Consider the following 21,847-nt stretch of genomic DNA (forward strand, 5'->3'; position numbering starts at 1 on the left):
TGTTTGTGGATTGATAGGATTAACATAGTAAAAATGGCCATCCTACCAAAAGCAGTCTACAGATTCAATGCAATGCCCATCAAAATCCCAGCACAATTCTTTATAGACCTTGAAAACTTATGTGGAGAGATAACCCAGGATAGCTAAAACCATCCTGAACTTCTGGAGGCATCGCCGTCTTTGATTTCAAGCTGTAGTATAGAGCAACAGTAGTAAAAACTGCATGGTTACTGGCATAAAACCAGACAGGTTGATTAATAGAATAGAATCAAAGACCCAGAAATAAACCCGCACACCTACATACACTTGATTTTTGACAAGCCAAAACTGTACAGTGGAAAAAAGAAAGCATCTTCAACAACTGGTGCTGGTCCAACTGGATGTCAACATGTGGAAGAATACAAATAGATCCATATCTGTCACCCTGCACTAAAGTCAGATCCAAGTGGATTAAAGACCCCAACATAAAACCAGATGCACTGGACCTGATAGAAGAGAAAGTGGGGAACAGCCTTAACACATCGGCACAGGAGACAACTTCCTGAACAGAGCACCAACAGCCCAGGCACTAAGACCAACAATTGATAAATGGAACCTTGTGAAACTAAAGTGCTTCTGTAAGGTAAAGGACACTGTCAATAGAACAAAACAGTAGAATGGGAAATATTGTTACCAACACTACATCCAACAGGGGACTTATATCCAAAATGTATAAAGGACTCAAGAAGTTAAACACCAGCAACCCAAATAACCCAGTTTAGAAAAAAAAAAATGGGGTAGAGACCTGAACAGAGAATTCTCAACAGAGGAATTTCTAGTGACCAGTAAGCAGTTTAAAAATGCTCAACATCCTTAGCCGTCAGGAAATGCAAATCAGAATGACTGAGAGTCCACCTTACCTCTGTCAGAATGGCTGGATGTAAAAGGTGGAAGTTGTAAGCTGGGTTGTTTTCAGTGATGCATGTAGGCAAAACACAGGGTAACCAAGTCGCATCAGCCCCAAGTGGAGTCTTCTGTGTTTTCCAGGTTTGTATTGATATAAAAGGTCTCTGCAAGACCTTGTCTGTGGTTTTCCTCTCAGGTGCCAGGGATCACACTCATAGCCTCTCCCATGCTCCATCAGCATCTGCAGCGGCGGTCTCCCCTGGCCTCGCTCCTGATTTCCACAGATTGTATTGCATTTTCATGTTCATCCTTCTAGAGAGACGTCTAGAGCGCTGTGTGAGGAGGACACAGGAAAGCTTGGCTCGTGCCTGCATTCTGGTTACCGCTCTGTAACTCTGTTAAAGGCAATGATTGCTCTTTATGCAAAGATCTTTACTTAATTATGTGACTGTAATTAGACTGGGCTGGAGAGATGATAACGATCGAGAAGAAAGTATTTTGGGGCTTCTCAGGGTCATAATCTCTACATTTGTTTCTTCCCTTTTAAGAACCCTGAAAGCTTAGATGCGAGCTCCAGTGGGCCATTGATTGTTTAGTGAGAGTGAATATCTATTGTGAGTCTTCTTCCCTCATGCCTGACTATCTCCTGCAGGACCAAAAAGAAAATTTCTGGAAGATTTTTTAATCCCTCCTCTTCCTGCTTCTCCCACTCCTTCCTTTCTTCCTTCTCTCCCTCCTCCCCATACCTGGTGACTCTCTCACAGACACACATACACACTGACACACTCACACTGACACACACACACACAGAGTCACACACACATACAGAGTCACACACACAGACACACACACACACTGACACACTCACACTGACACACTCACAGAGTCACACACACATACAGAGTCACACACACAGACACACACACAGACACACTCACACTGACACACACACACTCTCATACTGACACACAGACACACACACAGACACACTCACACTGACACACACACACTCTCACACTGACACACACACAGTCACACACACAGACACACACACTGACACACTCAGACTGACACACACTGACACACTCACACTGACACACACACACTCTCACACTGACACACACACACACACAGAGTCACACACACACATACAGAGTCACACTCACAAGGACTTTCTCCCTGCTCACTCCCACAGACACACATGTCCCGTGCTGTCAGCTGCAGGATGGTTCTATGCATCTAGAGCCTCTGCTGTTCACATTTACCAGTCTGTGATTTCAGACGAGGCTGGCATAGGTGGAAGGAGGAGATGGGGAGCAAGCTATGCCCTGGCTGGGAGGTATGGCAGTGAGTGCACAGTAAGTCAGACCGCCTTCACATGTCTCCATAGAAAGTGCTGCTAAGTATTTCTAAGACATTTCTGAGATTGTTTTTCCTGGAACATTCTTTCTTTTTCTAGCATGTTATATCCTACTCTTTGGAGCATTGAGAGGACAGGGGAACTAAGATGTGTGAATATAATTTGATCTCCTCAGAGCAAAGATATTTCACAAAAATTCATGTTTCTGAGAATTTGTCTAAGTATGAATGAGAGGTTAATCAAATCATTGAGATTCCCTGATGTTACATTCTTACACTCATCCCTTAATTCACATTTAAAATTGTCTTTATGAGTAAGGCTTGGTCAGGGAATTCAATATATTATTTTGGAAAACTCCTTACTAAGTAAACCTAATTTACTTAAACTGTCTTGTCTTTTCTTTTTTTTTAAAACAGGATCTCACTAGGCAGACTTGAAATTCTCCTGTCCCTGCAATCCTAGGTCTGGGCTTACGGTGTGCTCTGCATAGCCAGATAATCACAGTGAGCTTCTGAAAGGTAGAAGCAAAAGACAATAAGATCTTAAGGGACTGTTCACTAATGTGCTTCTGAGGTTTCAGGAGAAAATGGTCTAACCCCATTACACACACACACACACACACACACACACACACACACACACACACACCCTCAGCTAGTTCTGTCTATGTTCTTCTACTCTTACTATGCTAAGTAAAGATATTCAAGTGTTTTGATCTGCTGATCGTGCCTTTTGGGTGCATGTGGGAAAGCCATTTAAACACCAGTGTATGAAAGGACCACTGTGGTGGCTGTCACTGGGTAAACTTAGCTCTTGCTTCCAGCCTCCCCTCTGCCAGTGCCCCTGCTTTCCTGTGGCCACACTGTAAGAGGGTCTCAGTGTGTGACCTAGTTAGTGTGTCCTGAGCAGTGCACTCAGGGACTTACCCAGTTCCTTATCCACAACTCCTCTCTTTCATTTACATCTAATTTGGTTATTACGTTCATCAGGATCTGCTTAGAGCATCCAAGGAACTATTCATTTCTCAACCCAAATCAGTTTTCTCTCTTACTGCCTGGAAATAAAGTACAGTAGTTAATTTGTATAATCTTATTTTCATTTTTATGCCACAAACAATCCAATCTTTCTGTGATCTTTTTAAAATGGGGAATCTAAAATTCATAATTATGGTAAAATTTTGTATCAGTGCCGGAACAAATACTGTGGAATGGTTATGTCAAATTCATGTCAGTGAACACAGCCATGTCACTTAAAAACGCTTTGTTGAATTACATTTAATTGGGATTGGTCTGTGATGGCTCCTATTTTGCATTATTCCTGCTGAATTTTCCCCTATTTGATACATTGTTGCATTAAAGAGCAGGTCAGTGGTTCAGTGCACTTCATTCCCGGTGTTTTATGTATTCTGTCTTATTTAAAAAGTAAATGAAGCCTGGGAGGATAGTTCAGTGGTTAAAGCACTTCCCATGGGCCTGGAGTTCAGATTCCCCAGAACCCACATAAATGTGGTATGGGCATGGTAGCCCACCCATATTTCCACATGCTCACACACACACACATGCTTATGAACGACACTCAGGTACTCCTGTCCTTGTTAACATGGGTACATGCAAACACACACATCACACACAAGTACACACTGTTAACATGGGTACATGCAAACACACACATCACACACAAGTACACACTGTTAACATGGGTACATGCAAACACACACATCACACACAAGTACACACTGTTAACATGGGTACATGCAAACACACACATCACACACAAGTACACACAAAAAGGAGAAAAAGAAGAAAATAATACCATATGAGAAGCACCTGTTCAGACTCTCAGCCATTGTTATCCATAGAGACAGCTTGGAGAAACTTTGGATTTTCTTGCTGTGAGAATAGTAACAGTGACCTTCAACTCCTGACCCTCCTGACCCTCCTAAACTCCTGACCCTCCTGACCATCCTGAACTCCTGAAGGCCTGACCCTCCTGCTACCATTTCTAGGTGCTGGAATTACAGGTGTGCCATAGTGCCCGCCCGGCTTTAGTCTTAGATTTGAGTTTGTTTTTTTTTTTTAAGACTTATGGATAGTTTCATTTAGATTTTCCAGGGCCTATTTTATTTTCATTATGCGTCATGAATATTAACAGTCACAACATGTTCCTGCATCTAACTTAATCATCATGGTCAATTCGGTTATCAATATAAGATGAACATATTAAATCTTTCTAAATTAAGTTAATAGAGTTTCAGGCTATCACAGAGTTGTTCACCTTAACAGAATTGGTGACTACAGTCAGGCTCCACTGCGTTCGAGCCACGTGGCCCAGGGCACGGCATTAGCGCTCTGTGCTGTAGCTTCACACTGCCTTTAGTGGAGACGACAGCCCAGGTTTGAGAGGATCGTAAAGACAGTGATGGGGAGATAAGCTCACCGTTTTAGTGCAGTGCCCAAGCCTCACCCAGCACTTGATAAAAGCTTGTTGTTGTGACTTGGTTGTGCATGAGCCTGTAACAAGGCTGCTCTGTTCTCCTGATGACATTTGCTGTCCCTGTGCTACCGATGACTTCTGTCTGCAGTGTGTTGTGAGACTCCCCTCTTTCTATCTTCCCCTCGTTCTCTCTGTTTCTCTCCCTGCACTCGGACTTTTTCTTCACGGGTCTCTTGTAGTTCAGATTGTCCAGTAACTTGAGGTGTAGCTGAGGATGACGCTGGCCTCTTGATCCTCCTGCTGCTCCCTCCATCTGCTGGGGTTTCCATTGCTGCCATGCCTGGTTTTGCATGTTTACCTCCGACACTGTGAGCACAGAATGACTGGCGTACACAGTCTAGCAAGGCCAGCCATTCAGAACGGCCTCTGTTGTCCGTGTGTGTGCTAGGGTTACTGTGTTGTGTTGGTGGTAAGAGTTAAGAGTGCGGAAGGAAGATAGAAGAGGAAGATACAGCATACAAATAGATACCTTGAGTTCAGGCTGTCAGTGCCTGACCTTCCTTGGTCCAGCAGTCATTACTAGAGCTGCAGCAGAGTGCGTGATCGACTGCCTGTAGGGAGAGGGCAGCACCTCAGAGGCAGCAAAGAGAGTTCAGGGACCCATGAGCTCAGTTCAGCTGCTATTCCCGCTCTCATGGTGGTGTTGAACAGAACACCAGCTGCATTAGTTACAGATCGTCTTCAAGGAAGTATTTGATTGTAGCATGCCTATAGAATATAAAGCAGTTTTATTTTGAACAGTATCAATTATTTGTTTTATTCAATGAAAACATTTTAATAAGGCAGTGCCAGTCTATTATAAGTAAGATTTTATGTCTTTTGAAATTTCAGATTCGTACTCTAGACTTTGAGAGCTCCGTCTGTCTAAATGTCATGTAGACCCATTGGTTACTGGTTGCATTGAGGGGCACATTCAGTAAGGAATAGACAGTCACCCAAAAGGATGCTCTGGGCCCCAGTATTTGCCAGGACAAGACTTGGGAAAGTATTTATTTAAGTCATCATTGCACCACACACATTTGTATATAGTTGGATTTCTTCCTTTTTAAAAATGATGTTTTAAAATTTATTTGCGGGCTGGAGAGATGGCTCAGTGGTTAAGAGCACTGACTGCTCTTCCAGTGGTCGTTAGTTCAATTCCCAGCAACCACATGGTGGCTCACAACCATCCATTATGGGATCTGATGACCTCTTCTGGTGTGTCTAAAGACAGCAACAGTGTACTCAGATAAATAAAAATAAAAAAATCTAAAAAAATTTTTTTTATTTGTATGGTGATCATAGTCATTAAAATGTCTACACAGATTCAGTCAGGGCATCCAGTGATGCATACGATGAGGAAAGAAGTTTCAGCAGTTTGCTGTGTTTTCACTTTCATCTGAGCAAACAGAAGTCCTGCTGGTGGGGTGGTAGCCACATAAAGTAGTGAGCACACCATGTGCCTCCAGGTCAGCAGATGCTGCAAGGCTCCCTCCTAATCCTGATTTTACTGACTAGAGAACATGGCTGTAGAAATAAAGCAGATGTGTCTCAAGACAGCCTCCAGAGAGCTGACTCGCCCTACAATTTGAAAGGTCCTGTTTCTTTACGTTGCCACGTTACATATGCTTTGTTTTGTGGAGGAGTGTTAGCTGTGGCTGGAGAAGAGTTAGGTGTGAGAGCTGTGTCCTCACGTGAGGCAGCTGAGGCAGCTGAGGCTCCCGACTGCGAGACACGAGACACGTCTCCTCCTACAGCTGGCTTGTGTGTGATGAGTTCTCTATTCTCTTAATGAGGCAGGGGACCTTGTGTTTACAGAAGCTGCCCTTCAGTGTCTGTGTCTCTGTGTCTCTTCTTAGTGATCCAGTTAGTGCGGGTTGAAATCCCTGCTGTGATGCTAAACTGGCCTCCAGGGAAGACAGGGAGTCAGCCAGTGGACTGCTGATTGTTACAAGCTGTCACTCAGGGATTCAGATGGGCAGAACTCACCTAAATACACAGCCTGATTGAACCGCAGGCACTGAGGACTCTCGGTTATACAGTGTACAGTATAATAGTGTGGAGAGACACTGTCTATGTCAGCAAGTTAGGATTGGTAGAGTAGTTGCCAAAATAAGGAAAACAGTAGACGCAGGCCCAGACCCACCCCTCTGTGTCACGAGGACCCAGACTGAAACACTTCTGTGCACATGGGCCTGGACTGACAGCCCTCTGCGGCATAGGCCAGCAGATACTTTGCTTTAGCAAAGTCCTGTCACGCTCATCCTCCAAACAGAAGTAAGGTTTTCACAACAGTGCTAGCTTGCTAATTTATTGGAATTGATTTACAATTTCCATCTTTAGTCTGTCGTTAGAATTGTAAGCCCAAGTAGTGTATTAAGTGTTGTTACACAAAAGTTTAAATATCTGGACAAAAGAGAAATTTGTATTTCATCAGAAAGTCAGTTTTGAATATTTTCTAAGCTCTGAACAGTGAGTTACTATGTCATTATACTTCGAAACCTTTGTAATCTATTGTCTTTCAACTTGTTACTCATTTATGTTGTTACTAGTAAAATTATTTTTCTGATATATTGATGATATTTAATCAAGGGTCATAGTACTTACACTGAGGCTCAAACTTATCTCTGAGAAAAATATGGATTACATATACTGTGATTGATATGGAATCACTTCATTTCATAGAAATTAACTCTGAACAAAGTATGGCCTAAATAAGTCTCACTTTTTCTCACTTTTTTACATGTGTGTATCAGTTCTGTCTTGTTTAGTGAAACTTATGTGATTTATTAATAACTTGATGTAAACTAACGGCCTTCCTAAGTTATAAAGAGAAACCACGTTTGCAGTTTAGAGGTGTAGCAGCTGGCGGGCTGATACTGCATGGGCAGGATTGGACTGCTTCCAGAGGAGAAATCTTCCCTGAGAGATCACAGTGTCTCAGGCTCGGACTTTAATGTATTTGGAACATATGCAGCGGAACATTTTCTTCTTGCTGTGTCTGCTAAATTAATTACATATACCACCATGTTGGTTTCCCCTGTGCTGGCGAGCTCAAGTATACGTAGAATAGTTTCAGTGGTAGGACCAATTTCCTCTTCAGGTTTTCAAAAATGAAAATACTTGACTCATTTAATTGTTAAATATCAACAGGCCTGACCAGGTGGTGGTGACCAGGACAGGTACAGTGGAGTCCTCCATCGGCTTGTATCCTCAAGCAATGATGCAGGTTGATGATGCATTCTTGTCCTGGAGGCAATAAAACAGACCGTGAGATACAGTGCCTTATTGGGGACCTGAATCGTTTGAAGTCTGTCTGGTTAGTGGCTTGGGAAGAACAGAAAGAACAGAAAGGTCAGTGAAAACAAGCGTTCTGAATGTTAGTGGTAGGGCTTGGAACCCGTAGACATTATAAATAGCCCTCTCTGTAATCACAGCCAGACATCTGTAAGAGGGGTTTTGACTGAGGGAGAAATGATGGTGGCTAGCATTCCTGAGGGATGTGGCCCGGCGTGGTGCAGTTCCGGTTGGCTCCGTGCCTGGCTGCACCGCTTGCACAGACTAGGGCTGCAGATTTCATGCTTACAGGTCTGAAAGTTAAAGTCTTCGGAAGATCATAGTTTAGTGTGGAGTCTTCCACTTTCGGGGATGTTAGATATTCTGGAAAGTTAAAATGTTTGTCTGGTATAGCTCCTTTAGCTTCCCTTTGTTCCATGGAAAAGGTTAACGTACACCAGGTTCTGTGGGTAAGTCCATGTCAGAATGCCTGTTCTCTGCTTTGAGTTTACCCTCCTAATGCATTTTATAACTCGAGAGTCAGGTAAGGCTCTGCTGCCTCAGTGAAAATTCAGTTATTTTTAATGAGGGAAAGGTTGACTAGAATTTCTACTTCTTATGCATGAGCCGTATCTGTTGACCTTGGGGCTTTATGTAAAGATTAGTTTTCACAATTCTTTTGCCAGTCACATTGTCCTTATGCTTGCTGATGACATGGCGTGCAATGCTCGGAACCCCAAGCCAGCCACAGTGTTCAGCCACAAGAACATGGAGCTCAATGTGTATGGGGACGACGTGGAAGTGGACTACAGAAGCTATGAGGTTCGTCGTCAGAAGCTTTGGAAGTGTGGCGGCCATCTTTAAACTCCAGTTAGTTGATGTTGAGCTCCTGTGGATCTAGTCAGCTTTTGGATGAATGAATGCATAAAGTTGGCCAGGACAGTTGTGTTGACTGTAACAGGAGAGGTTGGGTTTTCATACTTGATCTACAGTCTGAGCTTCAGTATTTTCATTTGGCATATTAGTTGTGGATAAACAAGGACAGTCTGCCCCGTGGGCCTTATGTGCCCCAGAATATCTATGAACATAACCGAACACAAGATTGTAAACTTAGAGAAGCATTACAAGACTCTTGTGATTTTTTTTTTTTAACTCTATTTCACGGTTCTCAGGCATTACTTCGTAGATGACAGTTTGTGCTGTGGGGTGAAGGGTAGGCTCACCTGTTTGACATGAAATCACCTTAAATAAGCTCCACCGTTGTCTAGTCACCCCGTTAAAAGTAACTTGCATACTAAGAGTGGCAATATACCCTCTCTTCTTCCTTAGAAACTTAGTTTTTCAGTTCAACCCTGCTTAGATTCTGAAGCCATCTTAGATACCACTTCCTTTTCACTGGGCCCCTGAGAGTGGGAGACTGTCTCCTGTGTGCAGAGCTCTCACGTCAGTTGTTAGAGCGCGCCTGTCTCCGGCTGTGAGCCCTTTAAGGACTCATCCTGTTCCTGTGTGTCTTAGGCTAGCGAGAACTCAGGGTACAGCTGCAGACTGATGCGAATGAATGCTCAGCTCCTTCTTTGGTCACTTGAAAATGTAAAAACGCTCCCTTGTTAGCCAGTAAGAGATCCTATTAAAGCCCTCAGCATCCTGCTGAGCTCTGAACAGCTTACGTACATGTGTATGCATGTATGTAAACAGCTGTGCATGTATGTCCATGCATGCTTCCCACTTACAGTCTAAAGAAAAACATTGAAAAAACGGAATGGATATTTCTTTTTAAATTAAATTTTAAATGATCGATGATATATGACTCAACTGTTAACTTTAAATTAGTATTTTTTCCCCTACAACTTTGAATACACCTTCAAAGAGTCCCAAAGGCCTAGAAACTTCAAATAGGGCAGATCTGTGTAAAATGTGTTTTATAAGTTGAGGATAAGCTGATAGAAATCTAAGTGCAACAGTGCAACCAGGTGCCATGTCCTCCTGTGTGGCCAACCCGACATTGACTGAGTAGTGCCACAAATTAGCTGTATGGTGTCCTTTACAAGTGTTTGTATTGTGTGTCCTCTGAGAGAGTTGCTTGTATAAATAAGTCAGTAAATTTGGATCAATTTTTAACACATAGTATTTAAAATTCGAAATTGAGAATTAAATTATTTTGCTCCAACGTAGCTTTTCCTTGTTAGTGTTTAGTTCTAAGGCTTTTCTTTCCACTGTGTCTTTCTGTGTAGCCCAGTCTGGCCTTGACGTTCCCTTCTCTAGCCCCAGTCTCCTCCCCACCCCCACACGGGGCCACACACCCAGCCCCAGGCGGAGGCGTGCAGAGGGGCCTGCTCAGCTTTAGTTAATCCAGTCTCGATTGCACATGATTTGTTTTCAGTTTTATTTTCAATCTACACTGAGTAATCTATAGATAGGGATATTTTTCATATCTTCAGGTTCATCAGAGTTTGTCTGATTGCTCTTTTTTAAAAAAATAATTTCTTTTAGGTGACCGTGGAGAACTTTTTACGGGTATTAACTGGGAGGGTTCCACCCAGCACCCCTCGTTCAAAGCGTCTTCTCTCCGACGACAGAAGCAATATCCTCATTTATATGACAGGTACTCCAGAGTTTAGAGCTCCTAGTAGATTATATTGAAACATGATCAAATGGGAAGTGGTGAACACACGCTAAAGTAAGAATGACCTTTGGTTAAAGTACTGTGCTGTGCAGTGGCCTGGTGTCTTTGTTTTGGTCCAGGGTGGGGTTTGTGAAGCTGTATGGTGGGCCTATTTCCTGGATGGTACAATTTGTAGGTTAGTTTCAGGTAATGTACTAAACTGCAGGATTCACAGACTTTACATTTTATTTTCTTGCTTTGTTGCCATTCTTTAGAACTAACTCTAGACATGAAGGAAATCCCAGCAGTTCTAACACAGAGTCTGCAACCCAGTGGAATAACTGATAATTGTGATAATAAAATGATAAAGCCACTATTTTTGAGGCTTTCTGTACACCGTGAACTGTCTTAGATTACTGCCTCTGCCAATGCGTTTCATCTTTAGGCAGCCTGGTGTATTTGGTATTCATACCCAGAGCCGCCATCTATGGTCATTCTCTTGGCCTGGTGTGCGTGGTAGCTGACGTCTGGTGTGCTTTGACTGACTCGTGTGCCTTGCTGCAGGGTGTCTCACGAGAAGGAGAAATACACTTTTCCTCACAAAAGCTTAGTCACCAACCTCTCAAGTCACTAGAATAGGCTTCTCCCTCCCTCACTGTTCAGAGGATGCTGCTTTTCTAATCTGCACAGGGGCTGTGCGAGCCGGCCATGCTCTCACTTTATGGCTGAGGAGAATGAGGCAGAGATTAAGTGATTTACCTAAAATAGCACAGCTTGTAAGCGGCACAGCTAGGGTCTGAGTCCAGACACACTGGCTGTTTCATATCACCACCCGCCCCCGACCCGCTAATGGACTATGTTCAATGGTCAGGGATAAAACCGCCAGTTTCTAGTTGAGAGCCACACTGAATGAAGAGTGCATCAGGGACTAGTCAGTCAGTGTTTTAGCTTCTTTGTCACCAAAATGTGAAACATTTTCATGAGTGAAATTAATTTCAGAATATTATGGGGGCCAGTGGATTTATGCAACTGAATGATAGAAAAACACTTAAAGAAACTGTATGTACTGTTCTTATGCATTCTGTTTTAAGCTGGAGTGAAAAATTAAATCTGCTTTCTAGCCCACATTTTTGTTAAGGAAGTATTATTAAAGCATCACAGCAAATAATCTAAGTGTTTCTATGTGGATGCGTTTGTACCGTATGTGGTTCTGTGTGCCTTAGGGAATATGTATGTCAGCATTTGTACTGTGTGCATTTCTATATGCATTAGGGAATACATCAGTATTGTCTTTTTGGCTTTCTGTAAGGTCATGGAGGAAACGGTTTTTTGAAATTCCAAGATTCTGAAGAAATCACTAACATAGAACTTGCAGATGCGTTTGAACAGATGTGGCAGAAAAGACGGTGAGTGGCGAGCGCCTCCTCACTTTATCTTTAACTTCCCCTCTCTCCTCCCCCAGCATCAGGGCTGACCGAGGTTGTGCACGCTGGACAGGTGCTCTGCCCTGGGCTGCATACCCAGTCCCAAACAAATGACCTCTTTTTCCAAGATAAGCTAATATGAACAGTTCCTGTGGGAAACGTTTCTGGTGGGAGACTCACTGTGCAGCGCAGGCTGCCCTTAAACCCAGGACATCCCTGCGACAGCTTCCTGAGCAGCTGAAGGTAGGGCTGTGCGCCACTGAATTAGTTCATCATGGTTGAATTCAGTCTCACTTAGAGCTTCAGAGCATAGGCAAAGTGTAGCCAGATTCTTTGCCAGAATACAGAAGGAACATCTCAAGTCCTGTTCCTGGTGTCGTCTGTGACCTGATGAACCCAGGCTTTCCTGCCCACGCTCCTGTCGGCCTGTTGCTCACTAAGGTCTGCCTGTAGCACCGTGGGCCTTCTCTAGCCAACACCTCCAGATTCTAGGTCACTGCCACAGTCAGAGCAGCACAGCACAGCAGTGACCAGGCCTCTCAGTGAGCTTCTTTGGTGCGAGCATCTTCGGGGGACTGCAGTTCTGGAAGGGACAGCCCACTGTTGTAAGGAAGACCCAGTGACCCGAGTGATTCTCTTGTTAGTGGCTGCAGCTCGTGGCTGGCTTGGGAGGGTGAAGAAGGGAGACAGGAAGCCAGAGCCATGAGCCTAGGAGGGTTGGGGTGGAAGGTCTTCCTAAGGCTCATTTTACAACACGTGGTTCCCAGCTGTATGAGAGGCTGGGGAGCCCTGGGGACTGTGGCCGAGCTAACAGAAAGAGCACTCGGGTGGACTGTGAGTGTCACGGCAGGATTTTGATCTCGCCAGAGCTTTCAGGTTCTGAACCACAGAGGTGTGAGTATGTCACAAGCTCCTGCCACCACGGATGAAGCTACTCAGCCACTGTGCTTTCCCTCTGATGGGCTGTGGGACTGTTGGTCAAAGCAGACACTGCAAGTTGTCCTGACGGCAGCAGTGGCTTGGATACCGTGTCCGTCCAGTGTGTCCCAGTGCGTCAGCTGTGCTCGCCTCACTCCTGTGATTCTGTGTTCTTTCCTTCCAGTTGTACATAGCTTATGTATGAGATGTGCGTACCAGCCGGATGTATACACGCATCCGTGTTCATGAGTTACATCTCTGCATGTATGTGTGACATGTCCAAGAAAACCTGTGTGCCAGGCGGTTCTTAGCTGTCTGTCAGAGTTCTGAGACACGTGGCAAAGAGAAGAAGGAAAACAAATGACAGCCGCTGCTCGGGAGGGGACCCCTGCCCTGGGAGGAGGCCGCTGCTCGGGAGGGACCCCTGCTCTGGGAGGAGGCCGCTGCTCCTTGTTTGAATGTTGTCATGTGTAGGATTTTTCTTTCAACTTTTAGCTAATGAGACGGCTCAGACTTAGCTTTTTGAATTATTGGAGAAATGTTAGCGTCGTTACAGCACGATCCACCTCACAGCCTTGGGCACTTCTCTTTCAGCTACAACGAGCTGCTGTTCATTATCGACACTTGCCAGGGCGCGTCCATGTATGAGCGGTTTTACTCTCCTAACATCATGGCCTTGGCGAGTAGCCAAGTGGGCGAGGATTCCCTGTCGGTACGTATTCTCCCCTGGTTCTCAAACCACGTGATAGGTTTTATGGACATGCGTGCTAGTCTTAGACGTTGAAAGCAGGACACTGTGTACTGAACCATTCCTTAAGGTGATCTTACTGACGCTGACTCTGCTTCACACTCACAGCACCAGCCCGACCCCGCAATTGGCGTCCACCTTATGGACAGGTACACATTCTATGTCTTGGAATTTTTGGAAGAGATTAATCCAGCTAGCCAAACTAACATGAATGACCTTGTAAGTATCTGTTGATTTGATTACAACACGTGGGCATGCTGACTGTAATGGGGTGCGTGAGGTCTGTTCTTTCCAGGACCCCATGGGTGCTGTCTTAGCATCATGATGTGGCCTTTTAAACTGCTTTTAATTTATCAAAATCATGCTTGTGTGGTGTGCATGTGTGTATGTGAGGCCAGAGGACAACTTGCAGGAGTCAGTGGTTCTGTCCTTCTGCCATGTGGATTTTGGGGGTGGAACTCAGGTTGTCAGGTTTGGTGGCATGTGCCTGTACCTGCTGGGCCATCTTGTTTCCCAGTGTGTCCTTTAGCATGCAGGGGCACAAACTTCAGCCCGGGCAACTTCTGTTCCTGAGGCACTTGACTGTCATTTCGTATTTTTTTCTCTCGCCTACAAGGTGTTTGTTTAAAATGATTGCTTTACCTTTTGAAGTTCCGCACATCCTGAGTGCGTTAAGTCAGGTGATACTCTGCCAGGAAAGCCGCCTGAGCTTTTCTTAAGATGTGTTTTACCTTTTCAGAGCTTCCGTAGAACTTAATTTCTCCTTTTTAACATTTACCACAGACTGATCGAAGGCATTGAGTGAAGTCTTGGTCATTTAATGTGAAGCTCTTGGAAGCGAGTCTTTACCTTACATAGATTTTTGTGGCCTATAATTTTCTGGTATAACTTGGATTGGATTAAAATATCCCATCTCTCCTGTCGATTGTGCCATTCCCTTCACAGAAGCTTGGGATTGTTGTTGAGTTGGCACAGCGAGAAGCTGCAGCCGGTGGTTATGTGATAACGTCGCTCTTTGCGGCTGCTTGCACTGGGTCATTCACCCTCACGCACTGGTCGGGTCCTCTTGCTCAACCCTCTCAGTGCCCGTGTGCTGCTCGCACTGTGGCTGACTGTGCCTGACGCATGGGGCAGACACTGTGTGTTCCTTCCTGGGTGTTAGGAACCCAGTGACCAGGCATATGGCTCTGCCTTCCCCTCACCTCAGCAGCTCTGCACTAGGATCCAATTGAGCAGAACCATTTTGAGTGGGTTTTCAGTATTGAAAGAGTCCTGCCAAATTCCGAGAGCTCCTGCTGTTGGCTGCCAACTACAGTAGGAGTGCTTGCTAGCACCAATTTGAAGATTATGTATTTTGATGCCTGTTAACTCCTGATAGGGACTTGAATATTAAAACAAATTTTTAATAATGCTAATTTCATTTCTAAATAGAAAAAGGCACCATCTTATTTTTCTCCCTTATGAAAACATGCTTTTCCCTCAGACCCTCTGCTATTACAGAACTGGAGAGGGATGAAAAGGATACTCACCCTGAGCACAGCAGCTCCCGTGGCCGTTTGTCTCATGGAGGAATGAGACACACATTTACTCTGAGCCTAAGTAGAACGCAGCATCCCCTGGTTTATAATGCCTTGTTTTATAAGTCGATTCTCAGTGTTTGCAGTGCATGGCATGCCACCTCAAAAGTTTAAAATATGTATTGTTGATGTCTAATGAATTTAAAACATTGAAATTCTATGAGAAGTAATTATTTTAATTGATTATAGTATTATATACATAAAATCTATCAATCATCTGTCATGTATCTATCATATAACCCATCCACCCATCCATCCACATAGCTTACTAATATCTTACCTTGGTTTCTTGCTTGCATTGGAAAATGCATTGATGATTATTTTAGTGTCTTTCAATAAGAATAATCTGTAAGTGCTGGGCGTGGTGGCACACACCCTTAATCCCAGGACTAATGAGACGGAGGCAGGCAGATCTCCGTGAGTTTGACATCAGCTTGGTTTACAGAGTAGATCTGGGACAGCCAGGGCCATGTAGAGAGATCCTGTTTAAGGGACACCCCCTAACCCCAAAAAGGAACAAAAACACTGATCTATAAATGATCAATAAGTATTTATAGGTAAAGCGGTTTGCTATGCCTCTGAGTCATATTGTCTTCTATTGGCTAGAGATGCAGAGTAAAGCTTGCTGAAAGGGACTGTAGTCATAGGACTGTGCTGGGGTCTATAGAGCAAAGTTAGAAGAGCTGGTCACCTGAACATGCACCATGCCATTGGTGACAGCTGTTGCCTGTTTAGAGTCTACACCTCAGGCCCTCTTCAGGGAGGTACTGTGTCAACGTTAGTAAACACTCCCGCTTTTCACAGTGAGTGAGGATGTTCTGTCCTTGGTAATTCACTGTTGAATGTCACGGGAAAATTAACACAGATTTTATTCTGACATCTGTGAGTGCAGAAGTCATGGTTTTCATCTGGGTGTCTTGGAGGTAACTTTGGCTCATTTCCACTGTGGTTAATTAAAGTGGTTAAAGTAAGTTAGTTGGCATAGAACGTGGGACATAGCTTCACGGAAACAGCAAGGGGTATGCTGTAGGCGGCCATACTTGACGTCCCTGGAGTCTCTGGGCCTTTCTGCATATTGGACCACATTTTGCTTACTGCCTGTCATGTCAGAGTTAACCCTTCTGACGGGGTTCTGGCCAGGTTTCTTATAGCATCCTCTCATAGCTGTGGCTTTATTAGAATGTCAGGTACTACAGAGGAACAAGATGCTAGTCTTTAGAAGCCGTGTGTATCTATAGGTTGGCAGACTTACTGGATTTAAAGGTGCTTGTGTATGTGTTTGTCATGGTCCCTACTGTTTTGTTATTATTTTCAGTTTCAAGTGTGTCCCAAAAGCCTCTGTGTGTCTACCCCTGGACATCGTACTGACCTTTTCCAGCGAGATCCTAAAAAGGTCCTGATAACCGATTTCTTCGGAAGCGTGCGGAAGGTGGAAATCACGACAGAGACGATCAGTTTGCAGTGGGATTCACAAGTCGTGGACAGCAGGTAGTTTCTATTTGGGTAGAAGTTTTAGAGACAGATCTAAGGGCAGAGGGTGGCGTTTGTAACTAGTTTTGTTTCTTCGCCATCTTGAGCTCTCCACAACAGTCTGCCATTCAACCCTATTTTGCCGTTGAGACTTTTAGTAATTGGTTAGTGATGGGGGGAAAGGGCACAAGCCAGAGGTCGCTGTGTAGGGCAGTGGTGTCCATGTGTATGTGTGAGAGAGACTGAGGGGAATTGGCTGCAGTTGGGGGTTTGAGATATTTATAATGCTCAGGTTTTTTTTCAGTAATTACTTTTGAAAGGGAAATGCCTGGTGAGGTGAGAGCACGGTTTAGATGACAGGACTTCTGTGGGCACTGTAGCAGTGCATCTTTACCTCAGCACTGCCTGAAGTGTGGGCTGCTCAAACTCCAGCTCCTCGCTGGATCACCAGTGGCAGCGTGCACTATTTCAAGTGTCTATAGTCGCAGTCCTCAATTAACAGAAATAAATTAAATTCTAGGAAAAATCTTTCCTGTGAAGAGCTAGGGAGGATCTCATTTCTTGTTTTAGAATTCAAAGCCTTACTTTATTTTATCTTTTCTTTTCCAATTTCTTATGGCTGTTGGCCTGTGAAACTGTGAAGGCAGCCGATAGGAGCGCTAGAAATAACAATGTCTTCTCCTTTTACACAATAGCTTTGTTTCCCAAGCTGTCGCCTGTCTGTGGGATATGTTCCTCTAGCTGGGCTGCCTTGTCTGCCTCACGGAGACTTGATGTGCCAGGGTAGGGGTTACCCAGGGAGGCCCCCACCCACTCAGAGAAGGGGAAGCAGGCAGGGAGGATTGCGGGAGAGGGTGACCGGGATGGGGGCAATGAGCAGGATGTAAAGTAATATGCAAAAAATAATAGAAAAGAAAAAATGAGAAAAACCACAATAGCTTTAAAATTACCTATGAAAAATTGCCAAACTATACTTTAGTACTTTAATAAACCAAACTGTAATTCAGTACGTTTAGCCATTCATCTCCTAACAGATGAGTTTTATAATTTCCCTTGACCTCAAGCCTAACTCCCCTTTAGCTGCCTGAACACTGATGTAATGTGTCTTAGAGACAAGGGCATTGTTAGGTTTTCGTTCTTATCTCCTGTCTAGACACTGAACTGCATTATAGGGAGGCCGAGGAGGACTGCAGTGACATGGGAGTAGTCTGCTGTATACTCTGGAAGAATGCATTTCTGACTCTTTAGTCTTTTAAATGTATTTGTCTGGAAGCAAAATTCTTAGTGCTGACAATTGTCTCAGTTTATATTTGGGAATAAAATTAAGTTTTGTTTTTTTTTTTTTTAGGTTTTTTTTTTAGATTTATTTATTTTTAATTTTTTAAGTGTTCTTTTAAATTAGATGTATTTCTTTACTTACATTTCAAATGTTATTCCCTTTCCCGGGGAGAGATCTATATCCGGTCCCTTTCGGCATGCATTTTTCAGCTTCATCAATAAAATTAAGTTTTACAGCTGCACACCAAGGCCTGTTGTCTTAGAGCGCCCTCTAGTGTTTGCAAATACATTTTATTTAGGAAATTGCCATTCACTTGGTGATACTATGATGACTGGTATAAACAGAGTGTGAGTAGGTAGTGTTATGCCCTGGTGTCCCTCTGACTATTTGAAGGTTCATCTAGGAAGACTGCACTCAAGAATTAGATGTCCTGTGCAACATGGCGAGATCGCTCTCAGAAGCATTGCTCATTCCTTTAATCAGTCATCATGAGAAGTTCATTTCTATCTGATCTAGGAGCTTTTACATGTATGAACAGGTGTTATCTCATGTGTGCAGGTGCTGTTCACATGTATGAACAGGTGTTGTCTCGTGTGTGCAGGTGCTGTTCACATGCAGATATGAATGACAGTTTATATAGAGAAAAGTTATCCACCAAAAATACATACCACAGAACACATTTTGTGAAGGTAATTTTTGGTTACCTGTTATTTATTGTTTCAGATCTTAGGCCAGCCGTATTAATATAGTCTTACTAAAAATACTAGTTACATTTTAAAAAACATTCTCACGCAATGGAAACAATGCAGTATATTGGTTCAGATGGGCTGTTTTATATTTTTGTGCAGTAACTTAACACTTAGTATCTTAATCATGTAGAATGAAACTGTTGGTATGTAACACCAACTGAAGCAGCTGTAGGAAACAGAACTCTTAGGTGTTTTCTGGAACTTAGGCAAGCCCCGGTGAGCAGAAGAGTACAGATTGCTCCTTGACTCGGTTAATTCCTCCACACAACTAGTATGTTGATCAGAGCTTTATGTTTTCATTAAAAAGGGACATTGTAGTCGAACAGTGTGGCATGTTCCATTTATCCCAATATTTAGGAGGTAGAGGCAGGTGGATTTCTAAGTTTAAGGCCAACTTGGTCTACAGAGTCGGTTCCAGGACAGCCAGAGCTCCACAGAGAAACCTTGTCTCGAAAAAACAAACAAAACAACACAACAAAAAGATACATTGTATGAAACCTTCAAAGAATAAAAATATCTTTAAACAAAGGATAATTGGCTTAAATAGAATGCCTTTTAATGTACATTTCAGAATTCTGACAAATATATACAGTTGAGTAACCATTTCAGTCTGTCCTGTCAAGGACTTTATGACTAAACTCTCACCAGTGTAATTGGATGCCCTGTTTGCTGCGTCCACAGTTTGCTGTGTACATGGATAGACCAACATGTCCACGGAGCACGGCTTGCAGCGCTCTGTGAATGTGGCCTCTGCCCCTTGGGTAGTTTACATTGGTGTTGGTGTCTCAGCAGCACCTTGGCCTCGGAAGTAGACTTTGGCTGCTTATCCTACAAATTGTCCCTTTACTAACTGAGGCCATTTCTCCCCACTGCAGATTTTAGAAATAATTTAGAAAAAAATGTCGTGAGTATGTACACACACATGTTAGGATTTCTTTTAATATGAGCAATATCTGAGTGTGGCAGTGCTGGCTTACCTTCGTGAGACCTTGTAAGCTGTTTCCAAAGCAGCTGTCCCTTCATAGAGCACAGAAACTCACTCTGCCTCCGTGCTCGCTCCCTCAGAGTGGCTCTAGGAATTCTAGGGGTAGGAGCTCATGGCAGCTTTAATGTGCATGTTTAACAGGGAAAGATACTGCATGTAATTTTATTTACTGGTCATCCATACGTGGAGAGGAACTTTCGAAATCTTTTGCTCATTTTCAGAATATTGATTTGTTCCCTCATTCAATGATGGCAGGTCTCTGTATGTTCTGGATACAAGTTCTTTTTCAGATACGTGGATCCCAAATTGTTTTCTTCAGCCTTTGGCTTACCTTTCATTTTAGAGGCTTACAGTTGGTTGGCCAACTCTCTCCATGTTTAGTGTCCTCTGGGAGTCATCCTTTGCCTAACCTGAAGTCACAGAGGCTTCTAGAAGTTTATCGCTTCAGATCTTATGCTTGAGCCCCTGATCCACTTCCAGTTAATTTGTGAGTAGGACTTGAGGTGAGGGTTGAGTAGGACATGAGCCCTAGACAGCTTGTTAGTTTTCTAAAGAGAGCCCATTGGGATTTTGATTGCGATTGGCTTGACTCTACTAGTTTGGGGAAAATGGCTAGCAACATTGGGTTGTATAATCGTCTTACACATCCCAGCAATTATTTGAATAGTTATCTTCGGCATGTTCGTTTATAATTTATTTTTTTAATGTTCCCTTGTTTGGGGATCAGATTGACTGCTGATGCTATGCTGAACCAAACCCCATCAGAAACTCCAGCCAGATGCCTCTTTTGACCAGATAGGCTGACAGCTTGATTTCAGTGCTTACAAGAGGACTACAGTGCCTGTAAGTCACTGCAAGCATTTCAGCGAATGTGTATTATTTACTAGGAATGAACTCAGGAGATAGGGCGTGTATTTCATGAAGCCATCTGAGCATTGGCTGAAATTCATCCTGAGTATTATGAAATCTGTGGTTACTCTATTGCTCTAGTCCTGCTTGTAGTAAGTGGGTGAGCCTGGGAAGCCTGAGGCACAGGAGGAGTGGGGTGTTGCAGTCACAGGGAGGTTTGTCCCTGACTTCTGCATACTGTTGTATTTCAGAGTGGCTAATGGATTTGCATCGCCGTATTCCTCTTACCCTCGGCACCGTGCTTGGCCTTCTGGTTGTTATCTCATGACAGTGTGCCACTCTAGTCACCTCAGACTCTGTTCAGATGGAACTTGAGGAACTGGGTGGTTATTTGACTTATAAAACAACAAGTGAGGAAGCAACCCATTTTATCAACAAAATTTGGAATGCACTGATCATTTTGTAAACTCTTTTGTAGTTTCTTTTGCTGCCTCTGGAATGCTGAAGCACATGTGGGGTTGCTTTGGGACTTGGGGGATGGCAGTGTGTGAAGAGTGCAACCCCAGGCCTTACTGTGCCTCTTCAGAGGAATTCAACATGCTTAAGTGGAGTGGCCAATGCCATGCATGCCAGAGCTACAGACTCCAGTTAATGTTGATTGACATTTCAAAATACATCACAGCAAACTGTTCTTAAAACCACAAATGACAGACCTTAGAATTTGAAATCATGTTCAGTCTGAAAATGGTGTTTACACATCACTATCTGTCTGTGGGGTGCTCGAGGGTGAATGTCTGATTCCATCACAAGATGGCTAAGGCTCCTTTCAGACCTTTGTCTCTGCTCCCTGACACTCTGCATTGTCTGTTAATTATGGCCGTCTTCATCCCAGTCGGTTACGCTTGCATCACAATTGTCCTGCATGCTGTGGGGAACTTGACAGTGTAACAGCCACTCTGAGTCAGTTCCTGGATTCAAACCCTGCGCCTTCACCAGTTGCTAACCTGAGAGAGGGGCCTGAGCTCTTCCCGTCTCCTGCCCTGATTCCTGTGGCTTGTGTTTGTTCATAAAGTATAAAGCAAGAGTCAGCTTCACAGGCAGCTGAGTGCTTGGCCTGAGCGCTGCCTGGAGAGAGCGGATCACAGCGTTGTCAGCTGCTTCCTCTTACTTAATGATCTGCCCTGCTGTTGTTAGTGCCAGCTAATCGGTTCAGGTTTGGGGGCTCCCCTTGGTGGAGCTGGGTTCTTTGCACC

At 43.8% G+C, this 21,847-nt stretch overlaps 1 protein-coding gene across 3 annotated transcripts in view; it reads left to right on the forward strand.

Moving 5' to 3' along the window:
* The window catches only part of Pigk (phosphatidylinositol glycan anchor biosynthesis, class K), an 85,467-nt gene that overhangs the window by 17,069 nt on the left and 46,551 nt on the right, over positions 1-21,847 (forward strand). For 2 of the 3 annotated variants that reach the window (XM_008761549.3, NM_001011953.1), the window contains exons 4-9: positions 8,680-8,815; positions 10,484-10,595; positions 11,905-12,001; positions 13,532-13,649; positions 13,794-13,904; positions 16,578-16,750. In XM_008761549.3, the coding sequence (XP_008759771.1) occupies positions 8,680-8,815; positions 10,484-10,595; positions 11,905-12,001; positions 13,532-13,649; positions 13,794-13,904; positions 16,578-16,750 (747 nt within the window). The remainder of the gene's footprint in view (positions 1-8,679; positions 8,816-10,483; positions 10,596-11,904; positions 12,002-13,531; positions 13,650-13,793; positions 13,905-16,577; positions 16,751-21,847) is intronic. The other variant, XM_039102118.2, reaches the window with a different exon arrangement.

This window comes from Rattus norvegicus, chromosome 2, assembly GCF_036323735.1.
Source record: "Rattus norvegicus strain BN/NHsdMcwi chromosome 2, GRCr8, whole genome shotgun sequence".
Lineage (NCBI taxonomy): Eukaryota > Metazoa > Chordata > Mammalia > Rodentia > Muridae > Rattus > Rattus norvegicus.